Here is a 24360-nt window from a genome sequence, read left to right as displayed (position 1 = left end):
CGCCGGAAGTGCGTGGCCGCCGGCGGCCATGGCGGCATTAGGGGTTGTCGCCTTGTTGCTGGGGGCAGTGTCCTGGCCGCCGGCTTCGGCCTCGGGTGAGGAGTTCTGGCCCGGACAGTCGGCGGCCGACATCCTGTCGGGGGCGGCGTCCCGCAGACGGTAAATGCGCGTTCACGGTGCCAACGCTGGGGTTCCAGGGCCGGGCAGGGTCAGAGGATGGGATGGGGGCGGGGGAGGGGCGGGGATGCGCTGGGATGGGGCGGGGTCAGGGGCCAAGGAGATGGGATGGGGTCCTGGGGCAGGGGCGCGGGACGGAGGGTGACCCGGGCCAGGGGGACGGGATGGAGCCGGGGCAGGGGCCAGGGCTATGGGATGGGGTTTAAGGGTCTGGGGCACGGAGTGTGGCAGGGTAAGAAGCCAGGGTGTTGGGATGGGATGGGGGTGGGATAGGGGCCAGGGGAATGGGATGAGGGGACGAGGACGGGGCAGGGGCCTGGGGCGTGGGATGGGGGCGGGGCAGGGGCCTGCGGGGTGGGATGGGGCTGGGGGCTGAGTGCAGGGTCGGGCCGGCGCGTTGGCTGTAGTCGGGGCTCCGTCACTGCGGCCCGGGTCTGCGGGCGGGTCGTTTGCAAGGCCAGGCGGGTGCAGCTTCAGGAGCCCGGAAAGAGCGGGGAGTTGCTCAGGCTCAGCCTGGGAGGGCCCCTGCGAGCGACATGGGTCCGGGCCTTGGTGTGCAGAGCCGGGAGTCAGTGCCAGTGTCGGGCGCTCCGGAGAGAAGTCTCGGCCAAGTCCGGCTTTGCGGCCTCCCTGTGGTTGTGGGATCTCCAAGCGGACTCCGAGTGGGGCCAGGACCCAGGGGTGCGCGCGGCCCCTCTTGCGTTTGCAGGGCTGGGCGCTGCAGGCAGCCGTGACAATGGGGGTCTGTGGAAAACCAGCGCAGAGCAGGGGCAGAGGAGAGCTCCAGGACCAGGGTTTCTGTAGCCGTTGGGGACCTGTGCCTTGGGGCGCTTGGTGTCTTTCGTGAGGGCAGTGATGCTACTCTGAGCTTTCCCAGCCGTTTTAATAGTACTACCAGGGTGTGCGCCTTTTCACTTCTCTCACGAGTGCACTGAGGGGTTTTCCCAGAAGCCACCTGATGTGTGATGTCACAACGAATTGAATGCAGAAAGCGTATGGGAATCTATTACCAGACCCAAAGAGATTTGCAAAAATTAAGGACGTCCCGGTTCTAATTCATTTTTTAAAATACACTTATTTTTTCGTTAAAAAAGTGACTTTGTTAACATGTGATGGCTTATTTTTAGCTGAATTAATGCTTGTAGCTTTGATGTTTAAGGCAGGACCTGTCCGTAGACATGGTGCAGATAACCAGCAGCCCTTTTCCAGTGAAGGAGTCTTCAGAGCAAAGTTTGAGAACCACGTGGGTACTGACTCTTGGGTTCTAGCCACTGGGAGTCCCCGGGCCATAGTTTTGAACTATTGCTGATGGTTGAAAGGATGTTAGCGTGTCTGCTCTGGCTCACAGGCTCCGAAAGTAATTGGTCGTAGAGAAAGAGGCCACTCACTGCCTTCACTAGCTAGGACCCATTGTTAGGATCTGGAGTCGGGCCATGCGCTGAGACTTCTGAGCAGCCGGCTTTCCATGTCTGCCTCAGCATTCAAGACCCATGGTGCTCCTCCTCCCTGCTCAGGTATCTTCTGTATGACGTCAACCCCCCGGAAGGCTTCAACCTGCGCAGGGATGTCTATATTCGAATTGCCTCTCTCCTGAAGACTCTGCTGAAGACGGAGGAGTGGGTGCTCGTCCTGCCCCCGTGGGGCCGCCTCTATCACTGGCAGAGTCCTGACATCCACCAAGTCCGGATTCCCTGGTCTGAGTTTTTTGATCTTCCGAGTCTCAATAAAAACATCCCCGTCATTGAGTATGAGCAGTTTATCGCAGGTGAGGCGGGCGGCAGGCTGGGAGGCCGAGGTTGCTCAACTGGGGCTGGGCAGTCATTTCTAGGGTACACATCATCCAGCTTCACCAGCATCCTCCAGCGCCCAGCGGGGCTACCTGAGGCCTGTGGCAGTACCTGCTCCACCCAGGAGCACAGTCCCTTTCCCATGCTGCAGGAGCTTCCACGTTTCTCGGGAGATAGACCTGAGGTGGATGAATGTTGTGCCCCCTCACCTCTGGAAACCACCTTGGGCTGATGAGTAGGTGAATGCAGTTAGAGCCGCCCTAACACCCTAAGAAAGTGGCCGCCCCGGGTGTCGTCCTGACGGGACTCGCCTCCCTGTGCGAAAGGTTGTTTTCCGTTAAGGATGACGCACTGCGTGAGGAGTACACGTTGTGGTGTGTCAGTGCAACGCCAGAGATAAAGGTCCCCCTTGTTTAATCTTTTCATTTAATCTTGAGAGAGGAATTAAAGCTCTTCTTAGAATGAGGTGTTTAGAGCTTTGTGTGTTGAGTTGTCTGGAAGACAGATTCCAGTGATGGAATTTATTTCTGCTGCCTTTGAGAGGCATTGAAGACTGAGTTGGGTTTGAGTCAGGCTCGTGTTTTTTAGCATGTGTTGGGGTCTTACTCGACAGCCACCCTCTGGGCTTAGAGACCTTTGCTCCCTGCCAAGGAGTGTGGCTCCCGTGTCGTGATTTTTCAAGGATGTGGGTCTCATCGCACCCTCCATCTTGTCACTCTGAAATGTTTTCTGTGAGAGCTAGGGGCACGCAGCAGCAGAGGGGGAAACCTCTCACATCCTCGTCCATGTGAAGTCGGAAGTCTACAGCTTGTACTTCCCAGAGCGAGTCCTTTCCTGAGCTGACTAAATGTGCTCGTGAGTCCTGGAAGATGAACGCTACGGTTGCACATTTAGTCTGATTAGCAGCCAGCCTTGGCTTGAACATTGGGTAACAGAAACTCGGAGATGCTGTTCTCACCTCCCTTTGGGACCAGTGGGTTTCCTGACAGGGAAGTGGGCAGGTCTGGGCCTGGGGCATCCGAGTGCTTGGGAAGCCAAGGGGGTAGGAGACGGTGGCCTCACAGAGGGCCAGAGAGCAAGTTCCCAAGGGGAGCCATCCCAGCAGGGAACAGCTCTGATCAGGGCGTGAGGGCCGGGAAATCGGGGACCAGCTCCGCCCTCCGGCTGCTGTTGCTGGCTGTCGATCCTGTGTCCTCATTGCAGGTGCTCTCCCTGCCTCTGCCTCAGCCTCCTGCAGTCCCTTTGGGAATGGGGGGTGTACAGTAGTAAGACTCACCTGCTGGCGGTTGATGTGTTTCTGTGAGTGAGCTTCTGATGATCACTGTCACACTGTCCACCTTCTCTTCATGTCTTTCAGAGTCTGGTGGGCCGTTCATTGACCAGGTTTACGTCCTACAAAGTTATGCAGAGGGGTGGAAAGAAGGGACCTGGGAAGAGAAGGTGGACGAGCGGCCGTGCATCGATCAGCTACTGTACTCACAGGACAAGCATGAGTACTACAGGTGGCTGCCGCAGCTGCTCCCCCTGCCACATGTGCCCTGCGCCTCCTGCCCTGCTGCCTGTCTCCCACCTCCTCCCCCCACCCTTCTCTGCCGCAGTAGCCCCCCCACCTTCTCCGCCTGCCTCCCCCTGCCTGCTGCATGCACTCCCCTCCTCCGGCCGGCCGCACTCGCTCCCCTCTTGCCGCATGTGCTCCCCTCCTCCTGGCTGCAGCACCCTTGGCTGCTCCTCCTGCTGCACACCACCCTTCCACCCCCGGCCGCAGCGCCCTCTCTGCACACTGGGTACTGCTGCAGGGTTCTCGGTGTCCCCCGCCACTGGCATCTAGACAGTGCTGGTCCCCTTCCTGATGAGGTCTCTGGAGTGGGCCGTGATGAACACCTGGCTGAGACCCTGTTCCTTTTTCCCTGCATCTTAATGCACTTGGATGTCACCATGGGAAGGGAGGTCTTGTGAGTCCCAAGTGTCACTTGCCGTTAGAGGTTCTGACCCTGCCAGGCCTCCTGTGGGAAAGCTGTCAGTTAACAGTCTCCCTGTGTCCAGTGCCAGGGCAGCTGGCTTTAGGGCATAGCAGGTGAGGGCTTTGGAAGGGTGTGGCTGACTCGGGTGAGAATCACAGCCAGGCTGGTCCTGAGGGCGCACAGGGCTGCCTCTGGTTCCCAACCCTGCCCCGGCCCCAGCTCTGTCCTGCTCCCTCCCTCGCCTTGGCCATCCCACCAGCCCCTGTCTTGGGGAGGGCCTCAGTGGTCCATCAGCCTGAGAGAGGCTCGTGGGTTGCTTTTAAAATGTTATGAGAACATCACGATCCGCAGTCAGGATCAGTGTTTTCCCCAAAGCAGCCACGTTTCATCAGAAGCGCGCCACGGTGTGATTTGTTTTCCTTGCGGAAGCAAAACAAACTAATAGAGCTGCTGTGCGTTTTGTTTTCCAGAGGATGGTTTTGGGGTTATGAGGAGACCAGGGGGCTAAACGTGTCCTGTCTGTCCGTCCAGGGCTCGGCCTCCGTCGTGGCACCCCTGCTTCTGAGAAACACGTCCGCCCGGTGAGTGGCCCGCTCCGAGAGCAGCCTGGAGGCCAAGGCACCTGCTCCGTGCGTGCTGGCTGAGGGCTCTCTGCCTGCACTCCCACGCCCCTGCCCACCTTCCTCACAGAGGCCAAGGCACCTGCTCCGTGCGTGCTGGCTGGGGGCTCTCTGCCTGCACTCCCGCGCCCCTGCCCACCTTCCTCACACAGAGGCCAAGGCACCTGCTCTGTGCGTGCTGGCTGGGGGCTCTCTGCCTGCACTCCCACGCCCCTGCCCACCTTCCTCACAGAGGCCAAGGCACCTGCTCCGTGCGTGCTGGCTGGGGGCTCTCTGCCTGCACTCCCGCGCCCCTGCCCACCTTCCTCACACAGAGGCCAAGGCACCTGCTCCGTGCGTGCTGGCTGGGGGCTCTCTGCCTGCACTCCCGCGCCCCTGCCCACCTTCCTCACACAGAGGCCAAGGCACCTGCTCCGTGCGTCCTGGCTGGGGGCTCTCTGCCTGCACTCCCGCGCCCCTGCCCACCTTCCTCACACAGAGGCCAAGGCACCTGCTCCGTGCGTGCTGGCTGGGGGCTCTCTGCCTGCACTCCCGCGCCCCTGCCCACCTTCCTCACACAGAGGCCAAGGCACCTGCTCTGTGCGTGCTGGCTGGGGGCTCTCTGCCTGCACTCCCGCGCCCCTGCCCACCTTCCTCACACAGAGGCCAAGGCCCCTGCTCCGTGCGTGCTGGCTGGGGGCTCTCTGCCTGCACTCCCGCGCCCCTGCCCACCTTCCTCACACAGAGGCCAAGGCCCCTGCTCCGTGCGTGCTGGCTGGGGGCTCTCTGCCTGCACTCCCGCGCCCCTGCCCACCTTCCTCACACAGAGGCCAAGGCCCCTGCTCCGTGCGTGCTGGCTGGGGGCTCTCTGCCTGCACTCCCGCGCCCCTGCCCACCTTCCTCACACAGAGGCCAAGGCACCTGCTCCGTGCGTGCTGGCTGGGGGCTCTCTGCCTGCACTCCCGCGCCCCTGCCCACCTTCCTCACACAGAGGCCAAGGCACCTGCTCCGTGCGTCCTGGCTGGGGGCTCTCTGCCTGCACTCCCGCGCCCCTGCCCACCTTCCTCACACAGAGGCCAAGGCACCTGCTCCGTGCGTCCTGGCTGGGGGCTCTCTGCCTGCACTCCCGCGCCCCTGCCCACCTTCCTCACACAGAGGCCAAGGCACCTGCTCCGTGCGTGCTGGCTGGGGGCTCTCTGCCTGCACTCCCGCGCCCCTGCCCACCTTCCTCACACAGAGGCCAAGGCACCTGCTCCGTGCGTCCTGGCTGGGGGCTCTCTGCCTGCACTCCCGCGCCCCTGCCCACCTTCCTCACAGAGAGGCCAAGGCACCGGCTCCGTGCGTCCTGGCTGGGGGCTCTCTGCCTGCACTCCCGCGCCCCTGCCCACCTTCCTCACAGAGAGGCCAAGGCACCGGCTCCGTGCGTCCTGGCTGGGGGCTCTCTGCCTGCACTCCCGCGCCCCTGCCCACCTTCCTCACACAGAGGCCAAGGCATCTCCTCCGTGCGTGCTGGCTGGGGGCTCTCTGCCTACACTCCCGCGCCCCTGCCCACCTTCCTCACAGAGAGGCCAAGGCACCTGCTCTGTGCGTGCTGGCTGGGGGCTCTCTGCCTGCACTCCCACGCCCCTGCCCACCTTCCTCACAGAGAGCAGACTGTGTGGGCCCAGGGTGTGGTGGTTGGGGAGGTGGTTTCATGTGTCCCAGGAAACAGCCCAGGAGGGACCCAGGTTTAGATCAGCCGCACCAAAGCTCTAGATGCCCATAGGTGCGGATGCAGCTTCCCAGGGGAGCTGTTGAGGCGTCCTCTCCGTGCCCTGGCTCTGACCGTACCGAAATCTCCACTGGTAAGGGGTGGAGGTGGGCGTCACAGCGGTTCTTCTCCAGCGTCCCTGTCTGAGGTGCTGTGACTGCCAGGCTGAAGCTGAGAAAGGCAGTGGGTGACGTGGATGGCCAGGAGGGGGCACAGAGGTGAGGGCTCGGCCCGGCCAGGTGCGCAGGGAGGGGCTGGGCTGGACTGGGAGCCGTGGGGGGCTCACCATGGGACTGTTCTCCATGTGTAGCACTTGGGGAGCTTTTGCTAATACATCCCCGCCCTGACACTCGCTGTTTCATCTGTTTTCTACTTCATGGGTCTGCCCCATGTGGCACCCGGCCCTGGTGAGCTGGGCCTCAAGGGTCCACCCCGGCCCTGGTGAGCCGGGCCTCGAGGGTCCACCCAGGATGCTGGGGTTGCAGATCAGGTGGTACCTGATGATGTTGTGAACTCTGGAGGGAATTGTTGTTGGCCACGTTCTTAGAACCTTTTGCAGGGTGGGACCCTCTCCGTCACCTACCTTGGGTCTTCTGAGTCCCTCAGCAGATGGTGTGAGCGTCTCCCGCAGGCCCGGGCACAGCAGGGCATGGGTGCCCCTCGCACTCACCCACACTGAGGCTGCCTTGTCTGTTGTCCTGCCCTGCGTGCACCTCCAGAGGCCGTGGCAGCTGCCACCCCATTGTACACCACAACTGCCTGGTGTCACCCTGGTCAGTCACAGCTGCCGCTGGCTCCAGCAGGCCGGGACCCCCTGGTCTCAGCTGCTCTGGGCCTTGGTGAAGGCAGGTGGCTCCAGCGCAGGCCCAGGTCTCTGCTGCTCAGAAAGCAGGACCTGGAGCTTGTGGAGGGAACTGGACTGGATCGTTTTGGCTGTTGGGATGCAGCTTTATGTGGTGGGGACTGGGTTCATTTCGTGAAATACCTGCGTTTCAGAGGCCAGTCTGCCTATGTTTGGGGCTTGCCAGTCAGTTTTTCACTCACATTCACAGGTTAGAATGGAGCTGAGCCCAGAGGGGGTTTTCCAAGCACATGGTCCTGATTAAGGGTAAAAAGGAAGCTGATGATGAGGGCTGAGGTCATCCGCTTCTAGATACCTGGGAGTTAAAGACCTAATGGGAAGGTGAAGCCGTAACACCCTCGGGCAGGAAGGTTTTGTAAACAAGATGTGAAAAGCATGCACCGAAAAAGAAAAGATTGGTAAAGCCAGTTACTCTAAAATAAAGAACTTTTGTCCCTTAGAAAAACAGGCTTCAGAGAGGGAGCTCCCGGCAGCACAGTTCATCCACCAAGGACTCTCCAGGACACAGTAGGCAAAACCCAGCGCAGGACGGAGGGAGGGAGGGAGGGAGGGACAGGCAGCCTGTGGTAAGGTGAGTCTGAGACAGGATCTGTGCGTTTCAGGAGTAAGAACTGCTGTTGGTGGCTCATGCCTGTAATCCCAGCACTTTGGGAGGCTGAGGTGGGTGGATCACGAGGTCAAGAGATTGAGACCATCCTGGTCAACATGGTGAAACCCCATTTCTACTAAACATACAAAAATTAGCTGGGCATGGTGGCGCGTGCCTGTAGTCCCAGCTACTCAGGAGGCTGAGGCAGGGGAAGATGCCTGGGAGGCCCCTGGGCCGGGCCGGGGCGGGGCACGTGTGACGCGCTTCGCCCCTCCCCGGGCGCGGCTGTGCAGGGTTGGCTTTGGAGTAGTTGTCTACCCGCACGTGGAATGTGCTTTCCCAAGTGCGGGGTTTCGTTTCATCAAAAGCAGTCAAACCGTGTTGAAAGCAGGGCCGGCGGCACCCACCGTGTCCAGCTACGCCCGTGCCTCCAGAAAGTCCCTCACATCGCTGCCTGTGCACGCGGCCGTCTTCCTTTTTAAACGTGGAGTCACCACGCACGCGCTCCCCACACTTCAGTTTGCCTTTCTCCCACCCAGCCACACCTGGGCTGTTACGGACGCACGGGCATCACCTCGCTGTTTGGCCGCTGTCTGCACAGTTGGAAGAAAATTGGCCTTTGGTTGTTTCCGGGTTTCCGTAGAAGAGTCTTTGTGCAAACCGTGGGGGTGTAAAACTGTAGGATGCCACCCAGAAGAGGAACTGGGTGTGCCCTCGGCGCGGTCCTCAGAGTCCCCCGCAGTGGCAGTGCAGAGCTGGTTCCCAGGGAGCCACCAGGGCTGAGCTTCCATCTGTGTGGATCTGATGGTGAAGTGTGGAATCTGTTCTGTTCATTCGTGTTTTTTCATTTCAGAGTGCGACGACACTTAAAAGCCTTTTGAAATGTTATTCTACAAAATGCCAACTGAGATATGTCACTGATTGTTTCTCTGTAGAAGTTAAAGTTTTTTCCATAGTTATCAGTCTGTTCCTTAAAAGTGTCTGGATTTTGGTATTGCAGCCTTTACCACCCCAATATTCCGGGTCTGTGTGCTCACAATCCATTTCATGTGTTTCATTTTTATTTTGCATCAAGAGCTCTAGGGAGTTTGGTGACGGTTGGTTCAGTGGCTGGAGTAGGGGAGGCCTTGCCTCACTGGAATTAGGTAGCGTGACCGTCACGGGCACCAGGATGACTGTCAGTCGCAGGGAAGACACTGAGGAGGAGGCCCGCCTGCGAGTCGGATACGGGCCGGCTGGAGGCTTTCTGAGACAACCCCAGGGCTCGTCACGCCGCCCTTCATGCACCTCACGCTTTCACAGCTGCCGCTCCACACACGCACGCGTTCCTATGACCAGGTTCGCCGCTGGGCGTTCTCAGGGGCTGCAGTGATTCGGGCGACATGCTGTTGAAAGACCGCCAGCCCAGTGATGGCAGCTCCGCCAGGGATCAGTTGCAGCTCCGGCTCTGTTCCCAGCAGCTTCTGCGAACCTCTCCTCTCTGCCAAATAAAAGCTTCCCCACCTTCCCCTCATCAGGCACCTGTGGCTTGCCATAGCCTCTTGCCCACGCTCAACTTCGCTCCTTAAATTAGGAGATACTTTTCTCTGATGTTCATTCTTTCTGTTGGCTGGGGGCATGAAAGCCCCCTCAGAACCGTGGTGTGGAGGCTGACGGTACCCTCCCTGTGTCTCGGCCACAGCCGCCCAACGTGCCCTGGCTGGAGTCCCTCTGGGACGGTTTCCGCTTCCCCGGCCCAGGGTTCTCCCACTGTGTGTTCTGAGAGCGTGTGAATGTCATCATCTTTAACTCTCATAACCGTTGATTCTTCTGTTTAAAAACAGGTCCGTGATGTTAGACCGTGCCGAAAACCTGCTTCACGACCACTATGGCGGAAAGGAATACTGGGATGTGAGTGTTTGCTCGGGAGTCTTTCTAAAGCACTGTCTTGTCCAGCAGTTAGTGTCTGAAAATGTTAAACAGTTGACAGCTCTTTTTGGAGCTTGCTGATTAAAATCATAATGGAAGCTGTGGATTTGGGCACCTGCGGTGACCCTGTGCCACCCCGAATGTCACGTGGCTGCAGGCCCGCCCAGCTCTCAGCTCTGAGAGCTGGCGCCCTGGAGTCCGCCCCCAGGTCGTCAACTCCATCAGTGGCTGGAACGCAGACCCCTCCCTGCTCCTCTCTTTAGCTCTGAAAGGTGGGGCTGTTTTCTGCAGTGGGTCTTTCCCATTGGTGTCCTTTTCTGTGTTGACGGGTGACTTTCCACAGCTGCCCTGGTTCTGTGGGTGAATGGAGCAGAGGTTGGGAAGCGGCTGCTCCCTCTTGTGGGCACAGCAGGTCCGGTGACGTGTTCACTGGGGCAGCAGCTTGTAAAGCCGGGATCTGCCTTCGGGAGACATTGTCCCTGCTTACGTGGGGCGTCATTCGGGTCAGTCCCGTTCAGTTTGGCAAAAGCAAGACGTGCTGATGGAGTGAGATGGAAGTTGAGTTGGGAAGAGACCAGGGACACAGCCGACTGCCCAGCGTGTGCTGCAGCCTCCCAAGGGGGTCTGACAGAGCCGGCAGTGGTGGGCAGCTGGGCCTGCATTGGCTTCCTGCCGGAGAGCTTCTGGGAGCCTCCGCCGTGGATGGCGCTGCTTCTCCAGCCAGCGTTGATGAGGGATGTGACTGAGGGGCTGTGGCAGCTGCAGGGTGGGCAGTGGCAACAGTGGAAGAACCTGTCCCAGGAGGGCTGCCTGGCAGGTGGGCGGGCATGTTCTCAGCCGAGCCTATGGCCATTTCCACAGACGCGTCGCAGCATGGTGTTCGCCAGGCACCTGCGGGAGGTGGGCGACCAGTTCAGGAGTAGGCATCTCAACTCCACAGATGCCACGGACAGGATCCCCTTCCAGGAGGACTGGACGAAGATGAAGGTAGCTCCTCTCCCTTTCCTTTATAAGAAAAAACGTATTCTCTTGAGATGCCCAAAAACTCATCCCTTCAATTTCAAGTCACGGCGGGGTTGGCGGCGTGGATGCTTCGGCACCTCTCTGGGATGTGAGTCTCGGTAATTACCTGCTCTCGGGAGGTGCTGGGACCTGGGGCCCTGGTCGCGGTGTGTCATTTCAACAAACGTGTTGCTTTTTGTAGGGTCAAGCCCTACAGGGTTGTGGGGTGTCCCCTATCACTGTGCTGAGGCGCAGGACCCGAGAGGTAGAGATAAGACACCGAAGGAAAAGGCAGGTGGGCTCAGGGGGCCACGCCACCAGCGAGCAGAGACAGGCGAGGCCCTGAGCGTCCAGGAGCGTCTGTATTTATTGGGTATAGGTTAGGGGGAGGGGAGTGAGTGAGGTCATCTGAAGAACAGTGAGACAGTCATGTGGGCAATAAGTAAAGGGTCACCCCCATTAGGTCACGGAGGCAAGGAGGTGGGCCGTGCGCAGTGAAGAGGGTGCAGTGTGCAATATCTCTTATCTAGGGACAGGCTACTTCTAAGGAATTCTAAAGGAGGATGCTTGGAGTCAGCACAGTGGCTAGAGATTTAACAGGGTGTACAGCCACCAAGGTGCCATTATACTAGAGGGGTTTTAAGCCATCAGAGGCTGGCGAGATTGCCGGTCTGAGGCCAGCCTTCCACACGAACTGGACGCAAGGTCCTACAACTCCTTTCAGGAGGCGTGGCTCTCGCCCCAAGCCTGCCATACAGCGGGTATCTTTATGATACTGAACGCTGTCGCCTGGGCCATACATTCTCTTCCTGGTATAACTATATTTCCCTTAAATCATGCTCTGCACCGTGTCCGCTCTAGATATTCTTCTGACTATAAGCAAGATATGCTTATGTATGTCTAGCTGTTTAACCCTCAGTTCATGCTCTGTACCGTGTCTGCTCTATGCATTCCCCCGACTATGAACTAAGATACAATTATGTATAAAAGGATATATAGAAATAAATAAATGAGCAGCAAATTATTCTTCAGGCACTAATTGTGCTGGGGGTCTGCCTAGCTCTCCTTCGGCACCCAAAAGGGGTGTTACCCACACCTTTTCAACTTGATGTTATTTTTAAGCATTTTCAATATCTGTTTTTAGTGTTTTTTAAACAAAACTTTCATAGAAATGCTATTTTGCCTGTTTGTTCTTTATGGGTTATTTGAGCTATTTCCAAGTGGAATGGCATTCATTGTTCCAGCAATAATTAAGTTACTTGGACAGTTTTTACTGGGGAAAAACAGATTTTTCATTTTTATCTCGTTTGTATTTTCAGTGTTTATTTTTTATTCTTGTAAATTTTATTTTTAATTTTAATTTTTTTTTTTTTTTTGAGACAGATTCTCACTCTGTCACCTAGGCTGGAGTGCAGTAACGTGATCTCAGCTCACTGTAACCTCCACCTCCTGGGTTCAAGCACTTCTCCTGCCTCAGCCTCCCAAGCAGCTGGGACTACAGGCACACACCACCATGCCCAGCTAATTTTTGTATTTTGAGGACAGACAGGGTTTTGCCATGTTGGCCAGGCTGGTCTCGAACTCCTGACCTCAGGTGATCCACCCACCTCGGCCTCCCAAAGCACTGGGATTACAGGCATGAGCCACCGTGCCCGGCTTATTTTATCATTTTTTAAACCTCAGTTGTTCTTGGGGAACAGGTTTTGTTTGGCTACATGGATAAGTTCTTTAGCGGTGATGCTGAGATTTTGGTGTGCCTGTCACTGAGCAGTGTATATTCTAACCAGTGTATAGGCTTTATCCCTCACCCCTCCCACTCTACCCTCAGGTCCCCAAAGTCCGCTGTGTCATTCCTAGGCCTTTGTGTCCTCATGGCTTAGCTCCCGCGTGTGAGTGAGCACACATGATGTTTGGTTCTCCGTTCCTAAGTGACTGCACTCAGAGCAGTGGCCTCCGCCTCCATCCAGGTTGCTGCAGATGCATTCATTTCATTCCTGCTTACGGCCCGTGTACCACATTTTCTTTACTCGGTGGTGGGTGGACATTTAGGCTGCTTCTGTGTCTTTGTAGCGGCTGTACACGTGTGTGCGCGTCTTTTTCATATAGCAGCTTCTCCTCTGGGTACACACCTGGGAGTGGGACTGCTGGGTCCAATGGTAGCTCTACTTTGAGTTCTTTAAGGAATCTCCACACTGCCTTCCATAGTGGCTGTACTGGTTTACATGCCCACTACGAGTGTGAGAGTGTCCCCTTTCAGCACATCCACACCAGCATCTTTTATTTTTGGATTTTTTTTTTTTTAGATGGAATTTTTCTCTTGTCGCCTAGGCTGCAGTGCAGTGGCACAACCTCTGCATCCTGGGTTCAGGTGATTCTCCTGCCTCAGCCTCTCGAGTAGCTGGGATTACAGGCACCTGCCACCATGCCCACCTAATTTTTTGTATTTTTAGTAGAAACAGGGTTTCAACTATGTTAGCCAGGCTGGTCTCGAACTCCTAACCTCAAGTGATCCAGCCACCTCAGCCTCTCAAAGTGCTGGGATTACACACGTGAACCACCACGCTGGGCCTGTTTTTGGATTTTTACATGTGGCTGTTCTTGTAGGAGTACAGTGGTTTCATCTGCATTTTCCTGACCATTGATGATGCTGAGCATGTTTTCATATGTTTGTTGGCCATTTGTGTATCTTTTTTTGATAACTGTGTATTCATTGGGATTGTTTGGTTTTTTTTCTTGCTGATTAGTTTTAGTTCCTTGTAGATTCTAGATATTAGTCCTTTGTCGGATGCAAAGTTTGAGTATTTTCTCCCACTCTGGGGGCTGTTCACTCTGCCGATTTGTTTTTTTGCTGTGCAGAAGCTTTTTAGTTTAATTATGTCCTATTAATCTTTGTTTTTGTTGCGTTTGCTTTTGGGCTCTTGGTCATGATTTGCCTAAGTCAGTGTCTAGAAGAGTTTTTCCGATGTTATCTTCTAGAATTTTTATGATTTCACGTCTTGGATTTAAGTGTTTGATCCACCTTGAGTTGATTTTTTTTTAAGGTGAGAGGTGAAGATCCAGTTTCATTCTACATGTGGCTTGTCAGTTATCCCAGCACCATGTGTTAAATAGGGTGTCCTTTCCCCACTTTATGTTTTCGTTTGCTTTGTCAAAGATCAGTTGTCTCTAAGTATTTGGCTGTATTTCTGGGTTCGCTATTCTGCTCCACTGGTTTACTTACTTAGTTTTATAGCAGGGCTGTGCTGTTTTGGTAACTGTAGCCTTGTAGGATAGTCTGAAGTTGGGTAATGTGATGCCTCCAGATTTGTACTTTTTGTTCAGTCTTGCTTTGGGTATGTAGGCTCTTTTTCGGTTCCATATGAGTTTTAGGATTTTTTTTTCTAGTTCTGTGAAGAATGATGATGGCATTTTGATGGGAATTGCACTGATAGATTGCTTTTGCACTGTGGTCATTTTCACAATATTGATTCTACCCATCCATGAGCATGGGATGTGTTTCCATTAGTTTAGGTCCCCCATGATTTCTTTCAGCAGTGTTTTCTAATTTTCCTTGTAGAGATGAAGTTTTGTGGGGTGTTTTGCTTTTGTTTTGCAGTTGTAAAAGCCGGTCTTGATTTGATTCTCAGCTTGGCCGCTGTTGGTGGATAGCAGTGCTACTGACTTACGACTTTCTCCATCTTTTGGAATACACTGATTCTGTGTCTTGAAACTTGACTGAATTCATTTATGAGATCTGGGAGCTTTTTCCATGAGTCTTTAGGGTTTTTCTAGGTACACTATTATATCATCAGTGAACAGTGACAGTTTGACCTACTTTTTACCCATTTGGATGCCCTTTATTTCGTTCTCTTGTCTGATTGCTCTGGCTAGGACTTCCAGTACTGTGTTGAATAGAGGTGGTGAGAGTGGGCACCTTGTCTTGCCCCAGTTCTCAGGGGGAATGCTTTCCACTTTTCCCTGTTCAGTATAATGTTGGCTTTGGATTTGTCATAGATGACTTTTCAAAGTCAAGGTCTTTTCAAAGACCTTGAGTTATGTTCCTTCTACGCCACCTTTGCTGAGGATTTTAATCATAAAGTGATGCTGGATTTTGTCAAATGCTGCTTCTGCATTTATTGAATTGATACGATTTTTGTTTTTAGTGCTGTTTGTGTGGTGGATCACATTTTTTGACTTGTGTATGTTAAACCATCCCTGCATCCCTGGTATGAAACCCACTTGGATCATGGTGTGTAATCTTTTCAATATGCTGTTGGATTCAGTTAGCTAGTATTTTGTTGAGGATTTTTGCATCTGTGTTCATCAGGGATATTGGTCTATTGATTTAGGGGAGATTCCCTCTTTCTCTGTCTTTGGAATAGTTTTCAGTAGGATCTTTCACCAGTTCTTTGAATGTCTGACAGATTTCAGCTGTGAATCCATTGGGTCCTGGGCTTTATTGTTGGCAGTTTTTAAATTATTTCAGTCTCACAACGTGCTATTGGTCTGTTCAGAGTTTGTTTCTTCCTGGTTTAATCTGGAAGGGTTGTGTATTTCCAGGAATTTATCCTCCAGGTTTTCCAGTTTTTGCACATAGACGTGTTCACAGTAGCTCTGGATGATCATCTGTGTTTCTCAGGTAGCGATTGCAATATATCCTGTTTCGTTTCTGATTGAGCTTATTTGGATTCTCTCTCTTCTTCGTTAATCTCAATAATGGTCTATCAATTTTGTTTATCTTTTCAAAGAACCAGCTTTCTGTTTCATTTAACTTTTGTATTTTTTTGTTTGTTCATCGTAGTTTCATTTAGTTCTGCTCTCATCTTATTTCTTTTCTTCTGCTGGATTTGGGTTTGGTTTGTTCTTATTTCTCTAGTTCCTTGAGGTGTGATCTTAGATTGTTTATTTGTGCTCTTTCAGATTTTTTTGATGTAGGCATTTAATGCTGTGAATTTTCCTCTTGGCACCACTTTTGCTGCATCCCAGGGATTTTGGTAATTGTGTCACTAGTTCAGTTCAAAGAATTTTTAAATTTCCATCTTGATTTCATTGTTGACCCAAAGATCAGGAGCAGATTATTTAATTTCCATGTATTTGTATAGTTTCGAGGGTTCCTTTTGGATTTAATTTCCAGTTTTATTCCACTGTGGCCTGAGAGGGTACTTGACATAATTTGATTTTCTTAAATTTATTGAGATTTGTTTTGTGGCCAGTCATATGACTTACCTTGGAGAATGTTCCATGTGTTGATGAACAGAATGTTCTGCAGTTGTTGGGTAGAATGTTCTGTAATTATCTGTTCAATCCATCTGTTCTAGGGTATAGTTGAGGTCCTTGTTTCTTTGTTGACTTTCTGTTTGGATGGCCTCTCTGGTGCTGTCAGTGGAGTATTGAAGTCCCCACTGCTATTGTGTTGCCGTCTCTCTCATTTCTTAGGTCTAGTCGTAATTGTTTTATGAATTTGGTAGCTCCAGTGTTAGGTGCAAATATATTTAGGATTGTGATACTTTCCTGTTGGACTAACCCTTTTATCATTAGATAATGTCCCTCCATCTCTTTTTAACTGTTTCTTTAAAGTCTGTTTTGTCTGATACAAGAGTAAGCTACTCTGCTCACTTTTGGTTTCCATTTGCATTTTTCCACCCCTTTACCTTAAGTTTATGTGAGTCCTTACATGTTAAGTTAGTCTCTCGAAGACTTTTGTCTCACAGCTTTTGGGTGGATTTTTATCCATTCTCCCATTCTGTTTCTTTTAAGTGGAGCATTTAGGCCATTTACATTCAGCTTTGGTATTGCAGTCTGAGGTACTGTTGTATTACGTTTAACTTTGGTATTACAGTGTGAGGTACTGTTGTATTACGTTTAACTTTGGTATTACAGTGTGAGGTACTGTTGTATTACGTTTAACTTTGGTATTACAGCGTGAGGTACTGTTGTATTACGTTTAACTTTGGTATTGCAGTCTGAGGTACTGTTGTATTACGTTTAACTTTGGTATTACAGCGTGAGGTACTGTTGTATTACGTTTAACTTTGGTATTGCAGTCTGAGGTACTGTTGTATTACGTTTAACTTTGGTATTGCAGTCTGAGGTACTGTTGTATTACGTTTAACTTTGGTATTACAGTGTGAGGTACTGTTGTATTACGTTTAACTTTGGTATTACAGCGTGAGGTACTGTTGTATTACGTTTAACTTTGGTATTGCAGTCTGAGGTACTGTTGTATTACGTTTAACTTTGGTATTGCAGTGTGAGGTACTGTTGTATTATGTTTAACTTTGGTATTGCAGTCTGAGGTACTGTTGTATTACGTTTAACTTTGGTATTGCAGTGTGAGGTACTGTTGTATTACGTTTAACTTTGGTATTGCAGTCTGAGGTACTGTTGTATTACGTTTAACTTTGGTATTACAGTGTGAGGTACTGTTGTATTACGTTTAACTTTGGTATTACAGTGTGAGGTACTGTTCTCTTCATCATGCTAGTTGCTGCCTGAATATCCTGTTTGCTTTTCCTTTTCCTTTTTTTTTTTTGGCATTGCATTATTGCTTTGTACACCCTGTGAGATTTATGCTTTAAGGAGGTTCTATTTTGGTATATTTTGAGGGTTTGTTGCAAGATTTAGAACTTCTTTCAGCATTTCTTCTAGTTCTGGCTTGGTAGTGGTGAATTCTTTCAGCATTTGCTTGTCTAAAAAAGATGATCTCTCTTTCATTTATGCTTAGTTTTGCTGGATACAAAATTCTTGGCTGATAATTATTTTGTTTGTGGAGGCTGAAGCTAGGACCCCAGTACCTTGTAGCTTGTAGGGTTTCTGCTGAGAAATCTGCTGTTAATTTGATAGGCTTTCCTTTATAGGATACCTGGTACTTTGGCTCACAGCTTTTAAGACTTTTCCTCCATCTTGACTTTAGATAACCTGAAGACTGTGTGCATAGGTGATCTTTTTGTGATGAATTGCCCAGGTGTTCTTTGAGCTTCTTGTATTTGGATGTCTAGATCTCTAGCAAGACCAGGTAAGTTCCTCGATTACTCCCTCAAATCAGTTTTCCAGACGTTCGGATCCCTCTCCTTCCTCGGGAACACCAGTTATCCTCGGGTTTGTTTGTGTAACATGATCCCAGATTTCTTGGAGGCTTTGTTCATTTTTCTTTAATTGCTCTTTTTTCTTTGTGTTTGTTGGATTGGGTTAGTTTGAAAACCGTGCCTTCGAGCCCTGCAGTTCTTTCTTCTGTTGTTGAAACTTTGCAGTGTATTTTGTTTCTTTGAGAGTGACTTTCATTTCCAGAAGTTGCAATTGTTTTTTTCTTAATGATATCTATTTCTCTGGAGAGTTTTTCATCTGTATTCGATTTTTTTTCATTTAAGTTGTTTTTTACTTTTGTCGGTGCCTACTTGAGTAGCTTAATAATCAGCCTTCTGGATTCTTCATCTGGCAATTCAAAGATTTCTTCTTGGTTTGGATCCATTGCTGGGGAGCTACTGTGATCTTATGAGGGTGCCATTGAACCCTGTTTTGTCATATTCACAGTTGCTTTTCTGCCTCCTCATTTGGGTAGACTATTTCAGTGGAAAGATCCGGAACTCCAGTGCTGCTGTTCAGATTCTTTTGTCCCACAGGGTGCTGTGTGGTGCTCTTCCCCTTCCCCTAGGGATGGGGCTTCCTCAGAGCTGGGCTGCAGTGATTGTTACTGCTCTTCTGGGTCTGGCCACCCAGTGGGCCACCGGGTCCTGGGATGGCGCTGGGGAATGTCTGTAGAGCCCTGTGATATGATCCATCTTCGGGTCTCCCAACCGTGGATATAGCAACTGCTTTGGTGGAGGTGGCAGGGGAGTGAAGTGGACTCTGGGGGGTCCTTGGTTGTAGTCTTTTTAGTGCACTGGTTTTCTCAAATGCTGGTTATACTACAGCGAAGTTGTCACGTGGACAGACCCGGGCCCTCTGATCAGCCAGGATGTTGCAGGTGGTGGAATTAGCTGCTTTTTCGCCTTCCTTGGAGCGGGGTTGTTGAGTTAAGATTTGCTGTAACGGCTCACGTTGGTGGCGCTTTCAGGAGAGCAGCGGAGGGCTCTGGTTCTGCGGGAGTTTGCAGCTGTGAGCTGCTTCATCTGCAGGGTCCGTGAATTAGTTCGGCCTCTGGCACATTCCTGTGGTGGTTCTTGGAGCAGAAGTTCATGGCGTGAGTCACCACATGCTGTTCTCTTTTTAAACACTTTTATTTAACTCAAAAAAGGATCTGCGGTAATTAATACTGCTTCTTAAAAAGCCATCTGGTTGCCCCTGAGATTCCACCCAAATCCCTTAGACAGCCCTGGAGGCCACCCTGTGGAGGCGGCCATGTGGAAGCAGCCGTCGCTCTGTGTCTTGAGTCTCATCGGGGTGCCCATGATGAGCCTCAAATCTGCCTGTCAGTTTCTGCATTTCCATGTGGTTCTTCGCTAGGTCACGCTGGGCTCGGCGCTAGGGGGACCCTACCTGGGAGTCCACCTGAGAAGAAAAGATTTTATCTGGGGTCACAGAGAAGATGTGCCCAGTCTAGAAGGGGCCGTGAGGAAGATCCGCAGCCTCATGAAGACTCAGCAGCTGGACAAGGTGTTTGTGGCCACAGATGCCGTCAGGAGGGGTATGGAGCTTTAATGCCTTCCGTGGCTTTTTGATCCCTGGTTCGGTTCTGGGTAGACCTAGGCCTGCATGATCGTCAGCTGTGATTCCTGGAGGGGAAAGCTGAATGTGCGCCTGCACCTTTTGAGCCAGTTTGTAACGAATTAACAAGAGGCCAAGTCTTTCCGCTGAAGAGAGACCTGTCTGTGCCTACTGGAGGGTCCCAGTTCAAAGGGTCTCTTCTTCTACTTTGCAGAATACGAAGAGCTAAAAAAGCTGTTACCCGAGATGGTGAGGTTTGAACCCACGTGGGAGGAGCTGGAGCTCTACAAGGACGGAGGTGTCGCGATCATTGATCAGTGGATCTGCTCACATGCCAGGTGCCTGCCCGCTTAGCACTGTCGGCCAGGAGCGCGTTTGGGGCTTTCAAAAGGGACGGGCCTGTGTGTGCACAGTGGTCACTTCCGTACTGTTTGCCTCCTCGCCTGCGTCTCCTGGAACGCCTGACTCCAGGCCTCCTGGGCTGAAGTTCACTGCTCATCTTCCTCCGTAGCAGGCTGTCGGTATGGCTTCGTCTCAGAGCCTCGTCTTGGCTCTCGTTTTCCTGTCATTCCCAGTTTCTGCTCTTGTCTGCCCCCTGCCCAGGCCGTGGGCTTGGGACGCATCCTTGGTGCTGTGTGTGTTGAAGGGCGTCCCGAGTGTCCTCAAGGCTGGAAGCGCAGGCCCTCCTGTGATCATTCTCATGGGGTTGCTGCGGGAGGGGGCCTGGGCCTCTTCCTCCAAAGGGCTGTCTGCCAGTCCGCACAGGAGACCAAGGTTGGGATTACGACGAAACATTTAGAGTGAAATGGAAAACGAAAGGAGAGGGAACAGTCCTCCCTGCGGTCACAGAGCTTTGTAATCCCCGTGGTCCTGTGCGTGTGCGTGGTCTGTGTGGGTTCACCTCCCTCTCCCCTGCGTGTGCGTGGTCTGCGTGGGTTCACCTCCCTCTCCCCTGCGTGTGCGTGGTCTGCGTGGGTTCACCTCCCTCTCCCCTGCGTGTGCGTGGTCTGCGTGGGTTCACCTCCCTCTCCCCTGCGTGTGCGTGGTCTGCGTGGGTTCACCTCCCTCTCCCCTGCGTGTGCGTGGTCTGCGTGGGTTCACCTCCCTCTCCCCTGCGTGTGCATGGTCTGCGTGGGTTCACCTCCCTCTCCCCTGCGTGTGCGTGGTCTGTGTGGGTTCACCTCCCTCTCCCCTGCATGTCTGTGGTCTGTGTGGGTTCACCTCCCTCTCCCCTGTGTGTGTGTGGTCTGTGTGGGTTCTCCCTCTCCCCTGTGTGTGCGTGGTCTCTGTGGGTTCACCTCCCTCTCCCCTGCGTGTGCGTGGTCTGTGTGGGTTCACCTCCCTCTCCCCTGCATGTCTGTGGTCTGTGTGGGTTCACCTCCCTCTCCCCTGTGTGTGTGTGGTCTGTGTGGGTTCTCCCTCTCCCCTGTGTGTGCGTGGTCTCTGTGGGTTCACCTCCCTCTCCCCTGCATGTCTGTGGTCTGCGTGGGTTCACCTCCCTCTCCCCTGTGTGTGCGTGGTCTGTGTGGGTTCTCCCTCTCCCCTGTGTGTGCGTGGTCTCTGTGGGTTCACCTCCCTCTCCCCTGCGTGTCCGTGGTCTCTGTGGGGTCACCTCCCTCTCCCCTGCGTGTCCGTGGTCTCTGTGGGGTCACCTCCCTCTCCCCTGCGTGTCCGTGGTCTCTGTGGGGTCACCTCCCTCTCCCCTGTGTATCCGTGGTCTCTGTGGGTTCACCTCCCTCTCCCCTGCGTGTGCGTGGTCTGTGTGGGTTCTGCCTCTCCCTTGCATGTGCGTGGTCTGTGTGGGTTCTGCTCTCCCCTGTGCCAGTGTCTCCACGTGTCTGGCGTTGCCTCTGTGTTCTGGGTGTTGCATGTGAGACCCACAGTGGCTCTGCGGCGGAGTCAGGTCCTCTCTGTGTGAAGCAGACAGGATGCCCTGCTTCTGTGGTCCGGGCGGTGTGCAGGAGCTGGTGTCGAGCTCGCTCAAGTCTCAGTTGTGGCCTTGGGATTCTGACTGTGAGCTTGGCCGTGCTGTCTCAGCCCAGGAGGTCTGCTGTGGGGAGGTGTCACACCAAACTCTCAGCCCCCTCCCCTCAGCTGCAGGAGGTGTGCGGCCCGCTGACTTGGAGGTTCTCCACCTCCGGACCAGCGCCGCCCACTCTGGCAGCCCCTCTGCATGGGGTGGTGAGGTCTCCCCACCAACGCCGTCCCCCACACAGCAGCAGCCAGGCCTGTGCAGCCCTCTGGCCCCATGGCCCCGTGTACAGCGGTGTGCACCTCATGTCTGCTGAGGAAACGTCTCTGAGGATTGCTTGTTGATAAAGTGCTGTTGGAGAGGGGATCCAGAGGAATGAATGGGCAGGCCGCTGACCCGGAGGTCAGGAGGACCCCTGGAGCAGGGTGTCCCCAGCAGCCCATGCAGCCTGTACGTAGAGAGGCCTGGACCTCCATGATTTCTGCTGTGCCTCGGGATAAGGACACCCGTGCCTTGGCTACACAGTGTGTCGATTAGTGGGAATCTCCAGGAGACATTCAACCTGCACCGTGTGCAGGCCTGGCATTTGGTGACAAGAGGACGGCTCCCAGGGGGCGTGTGGCAGGACGAGAGCGTGGCGGCTGCGACCGTGAGGCAGCAGGGGAGGGGGCTGCAGCACCAGGCAGAGCCCCTCAGGGCGCAGATGTTGAGGCCCCGAGTGAGGTGTGCCAGCAGGGGGGGTGGCCGGCTGGTGTATGCCGTTCCTCGGGGGTCGGCCGGCTGGTGCGTGCGGTTGCTGCATTGGGGGGCGGGCGGCTGGCGCGTGCAGTTGCTCCGTTGTGGGGCGGGCGGCTGGTGCGTGCGGTTGCTCCGTTGTGGGGCGGGCGGCTGACCTGTGCGGTCGCTTGGGGTGTGGCCGTGTTGGTTCCGTGGAACCCGAACTCATGTTGCTCACCTGCTTCTCTCAGTTCTGTGTAACTCGGGAACCTCTGATCCTTCGCAGGTTTTTTATCGGCACCTCAGTCTCAACATTTTCTTTCCGGATTCACGAGGAAAGAGAAATCCTGGGGTTGGACCCCAGGACGACGTACAACAGATTCTGCGGAGACCAAGAGAAGGCGTGTGAGCAGCCCACCCACTGGAAGATCACCTACTGAGACGGCGCCCCTCCTGGCCGGCCGACGCTGGTGGATGCTCTGCCATCGCAGAGTCAGCCTCTACTGCCCAGCCAGGAGCTGGGTGGACACGACTGTCCCTCGCAGGGCCCCAGGCCCAGCAGAGGCCCCACCCTTGGGGTATGACGCATCTAGAGTCGCGTTCTGTCCCCAGCATTCCTGGCCGCCGTCAGCTTGGGAAGAGGCTCCGCTGCCCTCAGGGCGGTGGTTGTGTTTGCAGGCGGTGTCTGAACCCACAGCCCAGTTGTGTGGTGGTCCAGAAGCAGGGAGTGTCAGGCTCCAGCTCGGGGCCTTTCTAGTCTTCATATTTTAAGGGAGTTGAGGAGAGATGCTGGCAGGTGAGCTGCCTCCATTGGGTGCACATGGGGCTGACATATTCTTGGGAGCCGGTGCAAGGAGCAGCGTCATTTTAAATTCTTTGGGAGCGGCCAGGGGCCTTAGGAAGCCCCCGTGCCTTCTGTGCAGCAGGAGGCTGCCTGCGAGTGCGTTTTCTCCTGGGATGGGTGAAAGGCAGACCTGGTGCTGCACAGGGAGGGGCCTGAGGCCTCAAGGAGCCCCGTGGAGTGATGACAGTTCAGGCCCCACCGTCTGCACGTCAGCGTGGGATTTCTTTAGTGATGTCTTGGGGCAGACACTCAGTGGACTGTCTGTAGGAAATTATAGCTCCGCCCTACTCACCCAGCCACCCACCCTCACCCTGGCTGGCAGGTGCACGTGGGGCCTCTGGACTCTTGAGAATTAGAGATGAGAAAGGCTGGCCACACTGACTCCAGAAGGCCGTCTAGGATGAGCCCTTATCGGGGAACTCCTTGTACCCATTTTACAGAAATCACTTCTAGGTCTTCATGCTACAACCACAAGGGGCACTTGCAAAGAGGGCAGCACTGGACACAGAAAGGAGGGAGGAGCAGCAGTGCCTCGGGAGTCCTCAGGGTCAGGGGGCCCTCCTCACCCCCTTGGCCCATTGCCCTTTGTAACCTTCCCACCATGGTGTTGTGTGACCCTCCATCAGGCTGGTGGGGGCTGAGGAACAGCGACAGACGTGTGTGACAGGGAGGACAGTGAGGAGGGACAGACGGCTCTGGCTAGTCTAGGACATCACCTTGCTGTGTCTGCTTCTCAAGCTTTTAACGTTGACCCTGAACTTGTGGCAGGGTTCTGTGGTGACGTATTTATTGTTTTTCCATTTGTTCTAGAAACAGTGCCTTTTTCATCAGTTGAATTTTCTTCAGGCTGAGAGCTGTATAAAACATTTTGGACTGTGACCATGTACCTTCCTTTTTAAGAAAAATAAACTGCTTTATCATAGTTGGTAGCTGTGGAGTGTAGATTCCTTTCCTGCCACCCAGCAGAAGATGAAAGAATCCTTTCAGATTTCCCAGAACACAGATGGCGACTAGGCGTGGGGGAGCAGGATAGGTGCACTCCTGCTGGCCTGAGTGCTGTGGCATCTATGTCAGGACACTCCTGCCAGAACCCCTGGGTCCCCAGTGTGGCCGGGGTCTGCTCAAGGGGCCCTGCAAGGCTCATCACCGACAGCAGCCAGCCCTCTTCTGTTCATTAACCTGCCGGGAGGCCTCTTTAGGGAAAGAATCCCACAGCTGTAAAATGTTTGAAAACTGCCAGCGTTTTAGGCACATAGATGGCAGTATGGCCTTTGTGGTGTGAAAAGACCAGCCAGTGAGAAGATTGTGTGCTGGGCACTGGCAAATGCTGCATGACTATAGTGGAGAAAGCAGCCTGGAGGAGGTGGGAGGTTGGGAGGGGCTCGGGAAAGGGAGGGGCTGTAGCCTGCAACACCGGGAACTGAGTGCAGAGGCCCTGGGGCACACACGGCCAAGGCAAAAGGAAGCTGGTGTGACAGATGGAGCTGCTGGGCCAGAGGTGCATCGGGAGGTGTGTGGGCAGGAGGTCCACTGTGGGTCCTGAGCAGGGCATGCTGTGGCCACTGTGCAG

At 53.8% G+C, this 24360-nt stretch overlaps 1 protein-coding gene across 4 annotated transcripts; it reads left to right on the top strand.

Annotated features, from left to right (window-relative positions):
• Nucleotides 1-4: 4 nt before the first annotated feature.
• Nucleotides 5-23712, top strand: POFUT2 (protein O-fucosyltransferase 2). Of its 4 annotated transcripts, none has more exons than XR_013530692.1 (9): nt 5-159; nt 1692-1942; nt 3322-3466; nt 4396-4506; nt 9549-9615; nt 10495-10620; nt 19057-19237; nt 19472-19778; nt 22233-23712. XR_013530692.1 is itself a non-coding variant. In XM_008986810.5 (9 exons), the coding sequence occupies exons 1-9, from the start codon at nt 29-31 to the stop codon at nt 22384-22386; spliced, it is 1290 nt and encodes a 429-aa protein (XP_008985058.5). In that variant the 5' UTR covers nt 5-28; the 3' UTR covers nt 22387-23712. The 4 variants fall into 4 exon arrangements, 2 of the variants coding, with proteins under 2 accessions (XP_008985058.5, XP_008985059.5); XM_008986810.5 differs by having other exon boundaries at nt 19472-19595; XR_013530693.1 differs by lacking the exon at nt 4396-4506.
• Nucleotides 23713-24360: the final 648 nt, after the last annotated feature.

Source organism: Callithrix jacchus, chromosome 21 (assembly GCF_049354715.1).
Source record: "Callithrix jacchus isolate 240 chromosome 21, calJac240_pri, whole genome shotgun sequence".
In the NCBI taxonomy this organism is placed as follows: domain Eukaryota; kingdom Metazoa; phylum Chordata; class Mammalia; order Primates; family Cebidae; genus Callithrix; species Callithrix jacchus.
Note: the sequence above shows the minus strand (reverse complement) of the source record. Positions and strands in the feature narration are given on the sequence as shown.

What these genes read in the sequence shown, in the direction of transcription:
- POFUT2 (XM_008986810.5), top strand. Translation starts at nt 29, where the DNA reads ATGGCGGCATTAGGGGTTGTCGCCTTGTTGCTGGGGGCAGTGTCCTGG. An exon ending in GTATGAGCAGTTTATCGCAG is followed by an intron (nt 1,943 to 3,321) that starts GTGAGGCGGGCG and finishes CATGTCTTTCAG; the next exon opens with AGTCTGGTGGGCCGTTCATT. An exon ending in TGGATCTGCTCACATGCCAG is followed by an intron (nt 19,596 to 22,232) that starts GTGCCTGCCCGC and finishes GATCCTTCGCAG; the next exon opens with GTTTTTTATCGGCACCTCAG.